The sequence below is a fragment of the Crinia signifera genome, chromosome 2 (assembly GCF_055691185.1).
Source record: "Crinia signifera chromosome 2, ASM5569118v1, whole genome shotgun sequence".
Taxonomy (NCBI): Eukaryota; Metazoa; Chordata; class Amphibia; order Anura; family Myobatrachidae; genus Crinia; species Crinia signifera.
The window spans coordinates 350,843,516-350,860,421 of NC_139218.1; the positions used below are offsets into that span (position 1 = coordinate 350,843,516).

At 47.0% G+C, this 16,906-nt stretch overlaps 1 protein-coding gene across 3 annotated transcripts in view; it reads left to right on the top strand.

Annotated features, from left to right (window-relative positions):
- LOC146057920 (stomatin-like) overlaps positions 1-16,906 on the top strand; it is a 45,529-nt gene that overhangs the window by 11,410 nt on the left and 17,213 nt on the right. Inside the window, exons 2-6 of one of the 3 annotated variants that reach the window (XM_083169755.1) lie at positions 19-84; positions 4,915-4,980; positions 8,002-8,117; positions 10,343-10,415; positions 10,798-10,880. In XM_083169755.1, the coding sequence (XP_083025881.1) occupies positions 27-84; positions 4,915-4,980; positions 8,002-8,117; positions 10,343-10,415; positions 10,798-10,880 (396 nt within the window). In that variant the 5' untranslated portion in view covers positions 19-26. Of the gene's footprint in view, positions 1-18; positions 85-4,884; positions 4,981-8,001; positions 8,118-10,342; positions 10,416-10,797; positions 10,881-16,906 lie in introns of those variants that run through there. The other 2 variants (XM_083169756.1, XM_083169757.1) reach the window with 2 other exon arrangements.

Here is a 16,906-nt window from a genome sequence, read left to right on the forward strand (position 1 = left end):
TAACGCTATCATCCGCAGCAGGAAAAATGGACATGGAGCCAGAGGTTCCTGAGAACACCAGGCTGTCAAGAAGCGAGTCGCTTGGTAAGTACTCGGAGTTAATGTGGAGTTTTTACATTTATTTATTTATTTCATTCTGGTTTTAGCACCTGGCAGAAATCCGTTTATGTATTTATTATCTGGAGCAATATTTTAAGAAACCTTTGCAGATCACGGGCAGTATTATAACAATTCAGGACCTCACAAGGGATTAACCCTATGCTGCATTCCCAAATGGTTGTGCCAATATTTTCTGTAACTGATTGCTGGTACTATTATTAGAAACCCCTTAGTATTAAGAGTTCCACAAAAATTGGGCCAAAAACAACAAACCAATCAACATTGGTTCTTTGACATATACTGCAATGCAAATCCGAGATTTACTCTTTGTTTTTGTTTTTTTAATCAATTGAAAATTGAACACAAAATCCACCAAACAATAGATTAATGATGCTGCTTTCCCACTGCAGACCAGTTTAAAGTACTGGTAATCTTAAATGGTATTTAAAACGGTATTAGCATTCCCACTGCAGCAGATTACCGTTTTAAATACCATTTAAGTACCATTCCCTTTGCAGTGAACCGTGTAAAATGTACAGTGCCTAAAAGCCCCCCCCCCCCCCCCCCCAGTGTAAAGAGTGCCTAATTCTTAAACGTTATTTAGCCGTGTAGGACTCTGCTTTAAAAACGGGTTGAAATACCATTTAGCTTTAAACGGTATTTCAACTCTGGCACTTTCCCACTGCAACCTTAAAACGGTAAATTGCGCTGAAAATCGGCAATTTACAGTTTTTTAGCTGCAGTGGGAAAGGGGCATAAAACACATGCTATTTCCCAAACCTTTATTATGATGTGTACAGAAGTCTACAATGTGATAGGTAAATTGCACATGCATACAGTCTGCACTGCACATGCCCCAATACCAAGTACGTGCTATATAAACAAGTACGTACTACAGTATATAAACACTGCTGCATCAGCAGTCCTGACACTGAAATAAGCATAACGGGGGCAGAACCGGGGAAGGGGGAAGTAGATGAGAAACTTTGCACCATTTAGCAGGTTGTATGTACAGTATGTTACTGTACCCATCCTTGCTGGCGGGTCGCCAGAACGTACGCGCTGGCGACCCGCCAGCAGCCTCGCCAGCGAGGAGACTGAGACGCACGTGCATCTCACGCGCACGCGCGTCTCAGTCTCCGTCGCTAGCGCGACGGAAACCCTGTCCGTCTCCGCCTCAGGGAGACGGACAGGGTTAGGGGGGGTTAGTGGGGGGTGCGGGCAGGCGGCGGGGACCCCGGGTTACCGCCGGCAAGCCGGCGGGGACCCGGGGAACTGATGGAAGCGCCGTCGGAAGGGGCCGCGCGCGCCCTCTCGTGCGCGTGCGTCCCCTTCTCACCATCGCCATGGCACTGGCGGGGGATGGCGGCTGGCGACGCCAGCGCCATCCCCTGCAAAGATGGGACCTGACCCATCTGTAATGGTAACTCTTTATTTTTTTGTTAATGTTCACGGTACTTGTTTCCTAGCACGGCCACACCGATTTACATCGGGGTGGTCGTGTCGGAAAAATCGGGTCGATCGCATCGCATGCGATTTGGTCGCATGCGATGCGATCGTCGCGACCGACCGATTTTTGGACCCGATTTTTTTTTGGGGAATTAAATGTAAATCGGGTCCCTGGGACCCGATTTTACATTGGATTCAATGTAAAATATTCCCAACCCCCCCAAATGTCACGGCGTACACCCCACCCCACGATAGATGCCAACCCGAAGCGTGGCGAGCGCAGCGAGCCCGCGAGGGGCGGCGGTGCGCGTTCTCCGACCTTTTCATTCCCCTACTATCCACGTCGGCGTGGAGTTGAGAATAGAATAGTGTGGCGAGCGCAGCGAGCCACCTAGCCCGAAGCGTGGCGAGCGCAGCGAGCCCCGCGAGGGGACGCGGATACCTTCACAGGTAAACGCGTCCCTTCGCGGACTTCACAGGTGTCCGCGTCGCCACGGACACCTGTGAAGCCCGCGAGGGGACGCGTATAACTGTGAAGGTATCCGCGTCCCCTCGCGGGGCTCGCTGCGCTCGCCACGCTTCGGGCTCGGTGGCTCGCTGCGCTCGCCACACTATTCTATTCTCAACTCCACGCCGACGTGGATAGTAGGGGAATGAAAAGGTCGGAGGACGCGCACTGCCGCCCCTCGCGGGCTCGCTGCGCTCGCCACGCTTCGGGTTGGCGTCTATCGTGGGGTGACGACGGGGACATCTAAAATGTGAAATGGGTCATATTGGCCCATTTCACATTTTTCACATTTTTTCAGGATTTCAATGTTAAAAAATCTTTTAACATTGAAGCCTATGTAAAAATCGGGGGCATCGCGTCGGGACCTATGTTAATGGTCCCGACCGACGCGATGCCCCCGATATTTTACCTTTCCCGACACGATTTCAATGTTAAAATATTTTTTAACATTGAACCCTATGGGGAAATCGCGGGCATCGCGTCGGTCGCGTCGGGACCATTGTTAACGGTCCCGACCGACGCGATGCCCCCGATATTTTGTCCTAGCCGGCCAAATGGACCTGATTTCAAAGGAAATCGGGTCCATCGTATGGATCATGTACCTTAACTAAAGGTACACGATCCATAAGATATGTGGCCGTGCTAGGAAACAAGTACCATGTTCACATTTCGGAAACCTTTTAGCTCCTATTCATGACAGAGAGAGGGCTATAAAACAAAGTACAACATTGGGTGGTTTACAACCAAGGTGAACATTTTATACAAAAGTTGTTTGTGCACACTTATGGAAATTAACCAAGTAAACATAGCAACCCCTGATAACCTACCTCCCAACCTTGCCATTTTGCAAATCTCGCGACATGGCCTTATGGGGATGCTGCATCCTCAGGCCACGCCCACATTTTCCATCACTACGGGGCATGGCAAGTGTTGTGTAAGCTGTTGGTCATGCCCCTGCTGGGCAGGTGGGATTCTCAACACACCCCACCACCGTGGAACACTGGCGGCTCCGGGCAGGATGCAGGACCATCCAAAAAAAACACGACCGTCCAGCGAAAAAAGCAGGACAGTTGGGAGGTATGTGATAATGACACGACAAACTATTATTATTATTTTATTTATAAGGCGCCACAAGTGTTTCGCAGCGCCGTACAAAGGAACAATACAGGGAGACAAAACTTGGCATAACATGTAATGGTTCAGGATATTTAAGTTTTTACAGCTGTTGCAAACATGCAATATAGCCATTACAGGAGAACAATCTATGAGGTACAAACAGCAGGAGGCTTGGGGAGGGACAGAGTTGATACAACAAACCAAAGTTGGTTATTTGTAGTGTTGCGCACTTTGATTATCACACCTTGCAGCCTTTTCCCACACAAAAAGTAGAAAACATCGGTACTTGTTTCCTAGAAGGGCGCCCACGATTTTGATCTTAGGCATTGCAAGGAAAAAAATTGCGTCGGTCGCATCGCATGCGGCCAAAAAATCGCATGCGATGCGACCGACGCGATTACCGTGATTTTGCATAGGGAACAATGTTAAATGGGCCAATTGACCCGATTTCACATAGGGAACAATGTTAAATGGCCCACAGACCCCAAATACCCACCCTGAAGTGTGAAATGGCCCCCCCCAATTGTTAACGCCACCCCACGATCAACGTCAACCCGAAGCGTGGCGAGCGGCGGCGGTACGCGTCCTCCGACCTTTTCATACCCCCACTATCCACGTCGGCGTGGAGTTGAGAATAGAAAGTGTGGCGAGCCACCGAGCCCGAAGCGTGGCGAGCGGACGCGGATACCTTCACAGGTATCGGCGTTCCCTCGCAGGCTTCACAGGTATCCGCGTCCCCTCGCGGGGCGCGCTGTGCTCGCCATGCTTCGGGCTCGGTGACTCGCTGCGCTCGCCACACTTTCTATTCTCAACTCCACGCCGACGTGGATAGTGGGGGTATGAAAAGGTCGGAGGACGCATACCGCTGCGCTCCCCACGCTTCGGGTTGACGTTGATCGTGAGGTGGCGTTAACAATTGGGGGGGGGGCATTTCACACTTCAGGGTGGGTATTTGGGGTCTGTGGGCCTCTTAACATTGTTCCCTATGTGAAATCGGGTCAATTGGCCCATTTAACATCGTTCTCTATATAAAATCGCGTCGGTCGCATCGCATGCGATTTTTTTTGGCCGCATGAGATGTGACCGACGCAATTTACATTTTACCATGCATTTCTATGTAAAATCGCGGCCATCGCATCGCATGCCATTATAATGGCATGCGATGCCCGCGATGGGCGCCCTTCTAAGAAACAAGTACCAAAACATCTACTCCTTAACAAATATTGGAAAGAAATAAGTGGGGAAAATCAACCTTGATATCTCAAAGTGAAATTTTATTTAAACAATTGTACAATAAAACCATAAATGCAAGAAGAATACAAGAAAAAGTTAGTGGTACCGGACAATGGACATGGGTCAGACTGATGACATATGTGCATGCAAATCCCAACATATAGGAGACCTCACCCTGTTCTGGTGCTGCGGTGGGTTTATGCCCGGCACCATAAAGTGCTGATGCAGTTAAAATGTCTGTGCGTCCTGTGCCGTTGTCCCAAATCTTTAGGGACAGAGTTGAGATGAAGGGGAGCAGGGAGAAACTAGTAAAGAAACAACTATACTGTACGCATATTATATAGTGTTTAAGCCATTTACCTATGGTATAACTGTAAGAATGAAGGCACATACACCTCTTGTTAATTAAACCTGTAACTGCACGTGACTCTGCTCTGAAGTATTTAACATTTTATGTTATGAACTTAAATGCTTTGTAGCAATAACAGATTAAACGCTATCACCCGCAGCAGGAAAAATGGACATGGAGCCAGAGGTTCCTGAGAACACCAGGCTGTCAAGAAGCGAGTCGCTTGGTAAGTACTCGGAGATAATGAGAACTGGTGATATTTTTATTTATTTCATTTTGGTTTTGGCACCTGACAGAAATCCTTTTATGTATTTATTATTTGTGTGCTGTTTATACTGTCTGGAGCAATATTTTAAGAAACCTTTGCAGATCACGGGCAGTATTGCAACAATTTGGGGACTCACAAGGGATTCACTCTTTGCTGCATTCCCATAATGTTTGTGCCAATATGTTCTGTAACTGATTGCTGGTACTCTGATTATTAGAAACACCTTAATAATAAAAAGTTCCACATGGGTGCAGTGCCCACACAGATTGTAATAGGAAGTCCCTGTCTAAAACACCTTCATTTCTTGTTACATCTAATCCACAGTAACATATGGGAGGAATCCAGCCCCTGTAAGAGGAGCCAGGAGCCAATCTCCTAGGGACACATAAAGAGAACCTGTTGGTATATTTACTTGGCGATTTTAAGCTGAAAGCAGCTGATTTTTTACTAGTTTCAGCTGGAAAGCGGCCCAGTGTGTAGGGGGCAGTGACTAGCGGTGAGCTCTCATATAATTGATGGTATTACCAGCAGATGAGCGACAGATTTGACCGCTTTCCATAGCGTCCTGATAGGGAAAGTCTTCCACCCGCGGGGAAATCGGTTGAAAAAGCTCAGTATGTATGCAATGAGCATTTTACAGCCCTGCGATTTTCCCCATCATCGGTCAGCATACACCCGGGACAAAATAACCCAGTGTGTATGGACCTTTTCACTGCAATTTAGATTTCAGTTTGAACACAACTCACCCAAAATTAAAGGGGCTTATACACGGAGCCATTTATTGTGCTCTTTTCTAAGCGATCTGACTAAATCGCTTAGAAAGTAAGCACAGATCGCTTCATTTGTATGCCCCCATGCGATGGGGATGTGTGGTCCCGCACATCGCTATCGCCCGCTAGTTCAGTCAGTGCATGCAGTCAAAATCTAGTCAAATAGCTTAGCAAGTGACTGCAAATCACTGTGTGTACAGAATGAGCGATAGCGATCATGATGTAAGTCATCCTGAACCACTACCCTGCCTTTTATGCTGCTTTCACACCGCAAAACCTGCTTAGACCCGGTATTGAAAACGTTTCCTAAAACGGGTCAAAGCAGGTTTTATTCCCCTTTCAGACCGCACATAACCCGGTCTTATACCGGGTCTAAACAGGTTTTATGGCCTGTAATCAGCCGATGTCACTGCTATGGCACACGGGGGACAGCCCCAGGCTTTAGCCGGGCCGGGTTCATTCTGGAGGGGGGACTCCTTTTATTAAGAGAGTCCCCACTCCCCCAGGGTCCCTGCCCGGGCTGACCGGTCAGGGGGTTAATGGTTTGGCTGCGGGACCTTATATAATAAGTGAACCCCGGCTGTGCCATAGCCTGCTGGCTGGTTGGGCCCGGTGCTGGTTGTCAAAATACGGGGGACAAATACTCATTTTGTCCCCCCGGATTTTGGGAACCAGGACCAGCCTGTGAGTCTGGTGGTGGTTTTAAAAATTCTGGGGAACCCCTATTTGTTTTAACCCCTGTATTTTTAAAGCCAAAACCGGCTTTAATTTTTTCTGACCATGCAGGCTTCATCCAAATATGGCTGGAAAATGAGGAGTATTTTCGGGTCAAATACTGGACGTATATTACATACAGCTGGTTAGTAAATTAGGAATCGCCATTCGAATGAATGGTGATTCCTAGTCGTATTCTTTCGATGACATACATTCCTATTCCTTAATAGGAATATGAATATGCTTGTCAAAAGAATACGAATTACCGTTTGTGCATCACCATCAGAAAGACAAATCCTCTATCTGACAGTGTAGCAATGGTATTGTATGTTTTCAGCATGTCAGCAATACACTGAGCATGCTTAGGGTTTTCAATACGCATGCGCAAGGCCTGCTACTATTTGTATTTACACGCTGTTTGCAAAGTGATTGACAGAAAGTAGGCGTCCGGGGGTGGAAGCCGGCCGTTTAGTGGGTGTGCCAAGAAAAACTCAGGTGTGCCAGGAAAAAAAACGCTGGGAGTGTCAAGGAAACACATCCCAGCATGCCCTGCATCAGTTTTAGCATGGCCAAATAGTAAAACTGTAGCAGAGCATGCTGGGATGTGTAGTTCAACAACAGCTGGAGTGTCAAGGTTAGCCATCACTGGCCTAGGAGGACTTGTGCCCAGTGTAAAAAACATTTGATGGTGAGCCTGTTACTAAGGGTTTTGGATACATTCATTTGCACAGCATGCATATTAATTCCCTAGGCCGGGAACGCTGGCCGTGTGATCAGGTCTGAATAACTCCCCAAACACATCTGCCTCATTGGGACAAAAACATTTTTTTAAAAGCAAGCCTGAAAATAAGATTTGGGGTATGGGCACTATGTTCCAGATTTTTGGCTATAGATTTTCTAAAGCTACATTTTTTTAGTTCATTTTTCTGCTTCCAGGAACCACTGACAAAGTATCAGGAGCTATTGGCAATGACCTAGAGCATGGGTCTTCAAACTGCGGCCCTCCCAGATGTTGTGGAACTACAAATACCAGCATGCCTTGCCACAGTTTTGCTATAAGGGAGTGTTAAAACTTTGGCAAGGCATGCTGGGATTTGTAGTTTCACAACATCTGGAGAGCCACAGGTTGGCCTGTGCTGACCTAGAGCTAACCACAAGTATTCTTTCTAACGCATCTTTACTTGCAGCTAATGGGTCATAATTGGGAACTCTGACCTAGGCTAAATTCATTAGGGGTAAGGTAACTGAATTGTGTGCTACGTAGAGATGTGCGCATACACAAATACACCTATTACACTAAGATCTAGTTTAGGGCTGGGGCAAGTGTGCACTCATAATGGTTGCTATGCAACCAAGAATACAGAGATAAGTACAAGTCTAATATACACATCTAGTGCCATGCGGCAATGTGGGAGCAGATACGTCTGACTTACGTTCATCTCTACATCGGCAACTTTATCTGAAGCATCAGCAATAATACAGTACATTTTGTTAGTGATGCTTTCAGATGCAGAGAGTGAAGATATTGGTGTCTGTGGCTGGATCCTGCTGATCTTATCCGCTCTGATTGCTGCCATCACCTTCCCACTTTCCATCTGGTTCTGTGTAAAGGTAATTGCATGGCAGATCCAAAATAAGACCAGGCACTGTTCCGGATTATCCATTTTGCCGGATTATTGGTGGTACTGTACATACAGCAGCATTCCAACAGCTTTCCTACCTAGAACCTAATCTCACACAGCCACTGTCGAATCTAGAAATCTGCCAATGGGTGGCCCCAGACTCAACTACTCACATAGATGTGACCCTTGCATGGTGCATAGGGGGTGTGGACTCATGAAAAGGAGGCATGGTATTGCACATTATACCCCACACCGTAATGCCCATTACACATTTGAGCAAACTCCGTAATACTCATTACACATAAGGCCACACACCGTAATATCCATTACACAATGAGCGACACATCATGATGCCCATTACATACTATATAACAAATTGTAATGCTCATTACACATAAAGCCTCACGTCGTAATGCCAATTATACATAAGGCCACACACCATATTGCCCGTTACATATTGTGCCACAGATCATGATGCCCATTACATATGTAACATAACAAACCATAATGCCCATTACTTATTTGACACATAAGTGCAGCTTACCTACTGCTCATTGCTAGGGGCTTCATGCTTGATGCCAGGGGCTTAATGCTCAATGCCAAGGGGGAATACATGCTCAATGCCAAGGAAGAGTGGCTGCAGCCCCAGTAAGACAGCCGCCAGCCTGAGCATACAATGCAAAGCTGTAACAGATGGGCAGAGAGAGAGAGAGGTGGACTCAGGGCAAGCCCAAGCCAAATTTTTTGGGTATACAAGAAGCAAACATAGATTTTAGCGTCCCTCATTTTGGGTGGGGCTACAATGTGGGTGGAGCATCAACTGATATGCAACAATAGGGACAGCACACACCACAAAATGTATGGTATGACCACATAATAGAACCAATTCACATTACACCGCACAGTAGATCCCCTGAGATACTGCACCAGCTAGAGCCCATTAGACACACTGTGATGCCCTTAACACACTGTGCCACACACTGTGATGCCCATTACACATTGTGCCACACACACTGTGATGACATTGCACAGTATGCCACACACAGTGATGCCTGTCGCACATACCCCACACCGTAATGCCTGTCGCACATACCCCACACCGTAATGCCTGTCGCACATACCCCACACCGTAATGCCTGTCACACATACCCCACACCGTAATGCCTGTCACACATACCCCACACCGTAATGCCTGTCACACATACCCCACACCGTAATGCCTGTCACACATACCCCACACCGTAATGCCTGTCGCACATACCCCACACCGTAATGCCTGTCACACATACCCCACACCGTAATGCCTGTCACACATACCCCACACCGTAATGCCTGTCACACATACCCCACACCGTAATGCCTGTCACACATACCCCACACCGTGATGCCTGTCACACATACCCCACACCGTGATGCCTGTCACATATTATACCCCACACCGTGATGCCTGTCACATATTATACCCCACACCGTGATGCCTGTCACATATTATACCCCACACCGTGATGCCCGTCACATATTATACCCCACACCGTGATGCCCGTCACATATTATACCCCACACCGTGATGCCCATTACATATTTGATGCATAAGTGCCGCTTACCTACATGCTCATTGCTAGCAGGTTCTTGATTGATGCCAAGGGGGCTTCATTCTCTTTGCTAAGGTGGAATACATGCTCATTGCCAAGGGGAACTTAAATGCTCGTTGCCAAGGGGGAGTTAAATGCTCGTTGCCAAGGGGGAGTTAAATGCTCGTTGCCAAGGGGGAGTTAAATTGCTCATTGCCAAGGGGATGGAATTGCTCGTTGCCAAGGGAGGAGGGAATTGCTTGTTGCCAAGGGGGAGTGATACCGACAGCCGCTGGCTGCACACAATTTAAAGCAATGACAGCTGATCAGAGAGAGCGGTGCGCTGCCCTGCTGTATACTCAAAGGGTCTGCCACTCCCACAGCCTAAACAAGCCCTCCTGCTGCACTTCCACTTCCGCCTCCTGCAGCCTGACTACTGCATGCAGCCTAACTCTACCCCATGGACTAACGGAGTCCTCCTATTGCCTCCTGCAGCCTATCTGATCCCTTCCACAGTCTACCTTCCCCTGCAGCCTAACTTCCTCCTGGGCCCTGAAGTGTCCAGATTAAAAGAGGTGCCGGAAAATGGGTGGTCAGCCTCTACATAAACTAATCCACTTTTTATTGTTTGCAAATTTTCTAGGTTATTAATCCATATGAACGCGCTGTTGTGTTTCGGTTGGGCCATATGGTCTCAGGAAAAGCTAAGGGGCCGGGTAAGTACTTTTTTTTTTTTTTTTTTTTTTTTTTTTTTTTTATATTAACAGAAAAGTTAAGTAAAAAATAAAGATTTATGTGTTACTTTTAAAAAATAGTGCATTGTTAATGTTAATGCCTGATAGTAATATATGATCAAAATTAATTTTCATTTTATGATATGATGGTTGGAAGATAAAGGAGATCAGTTTATTTGTATGGCCTATGTGTACGGTCATATTCCAACCCCATTAGCAGGATCCTAATCTGTTAAATACTTGTTCCACCATACGGCCAAGTTGGAGGAGGCAATCCTGAATAGCTGGTTTTGTTAAAGAAAATGTACAGACTATACAATATAATCAGTATGTTCTGTACTGACGCTCTTCACTTTCTCCACAGGGATGATGCTCATTCTCCCCTGCACGGATACTTTTAGAAGAGTGGATCTCAGGACTCAATCATTTGCAATCCCATCACAAGAGGTAAGCAAGTTGTGCCGTAACCATAAGTTCTGTCATATATTAAAATCGCTAACAGACGAGGTGAATAAGATTGATTATCTTGTTACAATGGCGGCTGGAAAGGGGTGGTATAAATTAGGCAGCAAGTGAACACTCAGATCTTGAAGTTGATGTGTTGGAAGCAAAGGCCAAACTGTGATGTTTAGGTGCCTGGGACAGAGCATCTCAAAAATTGCGGGTCTTGGGAGATGTTCCTGGTATGCAGTGGCTACTTCCTACCAAAACGTAATCCAAGAAACAGACAATTAGTGGACCGGAAACAGGGTACTGGAAGTCCAACACTCATTAATGTGCATAGGGAGCAAAGGATAGCCTGCTCTATCCTACAAATTCCTGAAATGGTTAATGCTGGCTATGAATTGTGTCACAACACACAGTGCATCACAGCTTGCTGCGTATGGATTGCCGTGGCTATGCTGACCCCTGTCTACTTTTAAAAGCAACTACAACGGTCATGTCAGTATCGGAACTGGACCATGGAGCAATGAAAGAAGGTGGCCAAGTCTATTAGTTCACGTTTTCATTTATAGATGACCTGGTGTATATGCGTCATTTAGATAATGCATCCTAGTACTATGAGAAAAAAGTTTGATGCCCTGGGCAATGTTCTGCTGGAAAACCTTGGACTCTGGCATTAATGTGGGTGTTACACTGACTTAAACATTATTGCAAAGTACACCCCTTTATGGCAACCGTATTCCCTGATTGTGGAGGCCTCTTTCACCAGGATATTGTGCCCTTCCACTACAAAATTTGGGCAGATCTTAATCCATGGATAACCTTTAAGACAAATTATGTGTGAGTGATGGGTGTGTTCTATGCCGACTTGACCTTCTTCAGTCTCACAGTTGTCACAGCTGTACCTAAGGTGGAATGGCAGCCATGAGTGTACCATTTCGAACTTAAAAACGTCTAAATAATTATTTCTCTATGATATCTGTATTTCTCTGTCATCCATCCTGGTGACACAGCTAACCATGGGATGAAGGAGGGTCCGCAGGAGCAAAGCATCTATGCTAACTTCTTCGAGAGGCAGGCTCCTCCCTTCTGCATCCCAGCATTCCCCAGTTTGTTTTCGGTGCCCACTGGAGTGGGTGCTAGGCTGACTGTCTGCGGACCGCAGCCGTTCTTTAGAGTAGCTACAGTAGGGGTTTGTTTTTTTATTAATGTTCTCTTAATTACAGGCTACAGTGTGAAACTTCCAGAGAAAGCTTCTTTACATTGACCACGCAGCAGAGGCTGACAGAAGCGCGTCCTGTCAGCACTCTGTGTGCAGAGAGAGGCTGTCTGCCCTCTCTGCGCAGCGCTTTGACCTCCATGAAAGGAGGTTTCCTGGGCCCTGGGGTGAGTCCTGAACTGGCTCCCTGCTTAAGGGGGGTTCTTGGGGGACGGACACCCCCTCTGCTATGGCGCCACCATTTTACCGGGCTTATAAGTGCGCTAAATAAATTAATCTTACTTACTATAGGCAGAAATCCTTAGGGAGTTGATGCCTATTACTTCCAAGTGGTCCCAGACTGAGGGGAGACACTGGAAGTAAGGAGAAGCACTTGGTAGGAGCGGCTGATAGGTGGAGGGCGCCAAAAAGTTCCCTCCCCGCTGAAGCAGACACTTGGTCTCTTCCTGCACTTTGTTCTGGCACCTTTTCTCTCCACACTGTGCAGAGCTGAAGGAGGATTTCACACTGCAGAACTGAGTGGAAAGTTTCTCCTGGGCAGCGCCTTCCCTGGTGACCGCTGAGTCCATTGCAGCAGCGCAGACCGATAAGAACTGGGGTATATTATTCTGTGCAAACGCCTGACATTGTGCACTGTGCGTTATCATAACAGAAAGGTGTAGTGCTACTGCTCTGGGGGAGGGAGCATCTGCCATGTTAATTAACTGCAGGTTTTGCAGAGTTAAATTATCAATTGAAGATGGATAAGGGGGATTTGTGCCCCACTTGTGAGTCTGTGCCCAGTGGGGCTCAAGCCCAGAGCTCTGAGCAGCCTGAACCTGCGTGGGCAGCTGCCTTGGGGAGATCTATGAATGCCTTAGTACAAGCGGGGAGATGAGCTTGTTAAGTCTCTTAGGCCTTTTTCCTCCTCTCAACCTTCTGTGGGCTCTATTACCCCATCTCAGGGGGACCCTGCTTTACTGCACAGCTCAGAGTGTCCATAAAATGAATACTTTTTCTCTTTCGTCCAGTCCGGTGACACAGCTCCACGATGGGATGTAGTAGGGTCCGCCAGGAGCCAGGCACCTATGCTTCAATTCTTTGGGAGCAGGCTCCTCCCTCTGCATCCCATAATGCTTCAGTTTCGTTTTAGGTGCCCACAGGAGTGGGTGCAATGCTGAGTGGCTGCGCTGCAGCCACACTTTTTTCTTTGGAATTTTTCTTAGTTAGACTAGGTTTTTTTTTTCCCAGCGTGTAACTTCTGGCTGAAGTTAATACACGCTGAGAGCGCAACAGAACACTGACAGAAGCGCATCCTGTTAGTTTTCTGTGTGCAGAGTGATGCATTCTGCAGAGGAATGCACACTCTGCACAGCGCTTACCTCCGCTTAAACGGAGGTTTCTCCTGGGCTCCGGAGGACCCCATCCAGCGCCTTGCTTAGAAGGGGATCTTGGGGACGGGTCTCTCAGCGATGGCGGCCGCCATCTTTAAGAGCTTAGAAACTGAAATCCCCTGGGGGAGTTGAGGTTTCTTACAGGACGTCCAACGTTTCTGGACAACTCCAAGTGGTCCCTAGAAGGGGAGTTACTGGAGGGGAGAGACACATTTGGGAGCGCCTGTGAGAGAGTTTTGGCGCCAAAAGACGTCAGCTACCCTCACTAGGAGGGAGACTTGGTCTCTTCCAGGTTTCACTGGCACCATTTCTGTGCTTGCTGCGGAGCTGAAAGACAGAGATCCTGCTCAGAAGTCTCTCCTGACAAGCACTTCCCCCGCTGATCGCTGGCAACAGAACACACAGATAAGTACACTGGTGCATTACTCTGACTTTGCCTGAACGTTTTGCAGTGTTTTATTTTGATATTAACATGGCGGACGAGTGCAGTTCTGTTGCTGGGGAGGGAGCGATTAAGATGTTTTACCATTGCAAGAGATGCAATGTAAATTTATCATGTGAACGGTTGGACCAGGGGGAATTGTGCCCTTCCTGTGAAGCTGTGCCCTGTGGGTCACGAACCCAGAGTCCTGAAGGAGCTGAGCCTGCGTGGGCTGTGGCTTTGGGACAGTCTGTTAAGGCTTTAACAGAGGCTTTAAATAGGTAAAAGGGATCTCCGGGACCTATTCCCTCATCTCAGGGCTCTCTTACCCCTGCACAGGGAGACCCTATCTTGCTGCAGGCTATGCAGGATACTGCACAGGGTGTGCATAAGATGTCTTCTCTTTTGGAGCAATTTACCAAGGTATCAGAGGATGTGGCTTTTAGGCAAGGGTCTTCCATAGCCCCTCCATTGACTACTGACACAGATGATGGTGTAGTAGAGGAGGAAGATTTGTGTTGGTCACAGGGGGAGGAAGCAGATTCTTCAGCCTCTGGCATTAAGGATTTAATTTTGGCTGTAAAGCAGGCTCTGGATTTACCTGCTAAGGAAAGGGCTGCTGCGCAGTGTGTGTTTAAAAGGAGCCGTAAGGATCCGGTATCTTTTCCCTCGGATAAAGGCATGGTTGCTTTATTAGGGGAAGCTGGCAAGTCCCCAGAAAAGAGACTGTTAACCCCTTCCCGACACATGACGTATATATACGTCATGTGTCGGTTGCGGGGGAATCAAGCCAGCTCACGGAGTGAGCTGGCTTGAAAGAGAGCAGGTAATGGCTGTATATTACAGCCAGGCACCTGCTCTCACGGCCACGAGCGGCGAGTTCGCCGATCGTGGCCGTTTAACCCTTTAAGCACCGCGGGCAAAGCGCCCGCAGTGCTTAAATAGCTGATCGGAGGGGGGGCGCCCCCCTCCGGCGCCGATCGGGGCCCCCCGCGGCGAGATCGGAGGGTGCCGATCGGTTGCCATGGTAGCCAGGGGTCTAATGTAGACCCCTGTGCTGGCCGTGTCAGTATTCCTATTACATCCTGCCTGAGGCAGGATGTAATAGAAAGTGCTGAAAATCACTATGTTCAGCCATAGAGCTCTATGGCTGAACCTAGTACAGGCGATCGCGCCCCCTAGTGGTCGAGTACACTAGGGGGCCTTGTAGTAAAAGTAAAAAAAAAAAAAAAAATAAGTTTAAAAATAAAATAAAAAAATATTAAAAGTTCAAATCACCCCCCTTTCCCCATTTCACAAATAAAAATAAATAAAAAATAAAAAAAATAAACATATTTGGTATCGCCGCGTTCCTAAAAGTCCGATCTATTAAAATATAACATTAGTTATCCCGCACGGTTAAAGGCGTAAACGGAAAATAATTCCAAACGCCAAAACTACGTTTTTTGGTCGCATCGCGTACCCAAAAAAAAATAACTAAAAGAAATCAGAAAGTCGCCCATATCCCATAATGGTATTAATTAAAAAGTACACTTCAGCCCGCAAAAAATGAGCCTTCACCCAGGTCCGTAGGTGGAAAAATAAAAAAGTTATAAGCCGCAGAACATGGCGACGCGACGCAAATTAGAAAAACCGTAAAAGTTGCTATTTTTTTTTTTTGTGGTAAAACATAACGAAAACTATATAAGTTTGGTATCACCAGAATCGTAACGACCCATAGAATAAAGATAACCCATCATTTTAAACGAACTATGAACTCCAAAAAAAGCGTAACCAGCGCAAAATTGTGGAATGGCGGTTTTTTTTTTTTTTACCCCACATTGAATTATTTCCTGATTCCCCAGAATATTATACGGTATAGTAAATGGTACCATTACAAAGTACAACTTGTCCCGCAAAAAAAAAGCCCTCATGTGTCTATATAGCCGGAAAATTAAAAAAGTTACGCTTATTTGAACGCAAGGAGGAAAAAAAAAAAAATAATTAACAAAAAAGGCAATGTCGGGAAGGGGTTAATGTCTAAAAAAATATGCAAACATGTACCCCATGCCTGAGGATCATGTTAAGGTATGGGAGAAAGTTTTATCCAGATTATCCAAGGCCACAGCGCTGCCAGTGCAGGGTGGCGCGGCCTTTAAAGATCAGGTAGATAAAAAGATTGAAGTCTGCCTGAAGGCAGTTTTTTGAAGGTGTTGGTTTCACTATGCGCCCTATTATTGCTTCGGCCTGGGTGGCAAAAGCCATGATCAAGTGGGCAGAGAGTTTAAGTAGTCATCTCCAACATGATGCGGAAGCTTTTTCTGTGGCAGAAAAATTGAGGTGTGCTGCGGAATATATATATGTGAAGCTAGCAAAGAGGGTGCCAAGATGGCGTCCAAGGTATCCGTCACTTCTGTTACTGGCAGAAGAGCTCTCTGGTTAAAGGCCTGGGAGGCGGATAGTGAGTCTAAAAAGTCACTGGAAACTATTCCTTTTAAAGGTGAGCTATAATTTGGGTCAGAATTGGATGAGATCATCAAGCAGGCTACTGGGGGTAAGAGTTCTTTTCTTCCCACCACCTCAAAATCCTCTGGTTCTAAATTTGGAGTTTTTAAACCGTCCTTTCACCCCTCCTTTCGAGAGGGAGCAGCTAGCAGAGGACAGTCAGGGCGTGGAAGATTCCAAGCCAGCAGAGGTAGAGCGACTGTTCAAAGTTTCTGGGGGTGATCATAGACACGCACCTTCACAGGGTCTTTCTCCCAGAATCCAAGGCTGTGGAGATTCGGCAGATGGTGTTAGAGATCCTGCAAGTACCGGGTCCATCGGTGTGGCAAGGAGTAAGGTTGCTGGGAAAGATGGTGACCACTTTCGAAACTCTTCAGTTCGCCAGATTCCATTCGAGGAGTTTCCAATGGAACATCCTATCCCGGAAATGCCAAGACGATGAAACAGGAAGTTTTAACCCTGTCACTGGAGTCCAGGGAGTCCCTACTATGGTGGACGGATGTGGAAAATTTGCAGCTGGGGAGATCCCTCA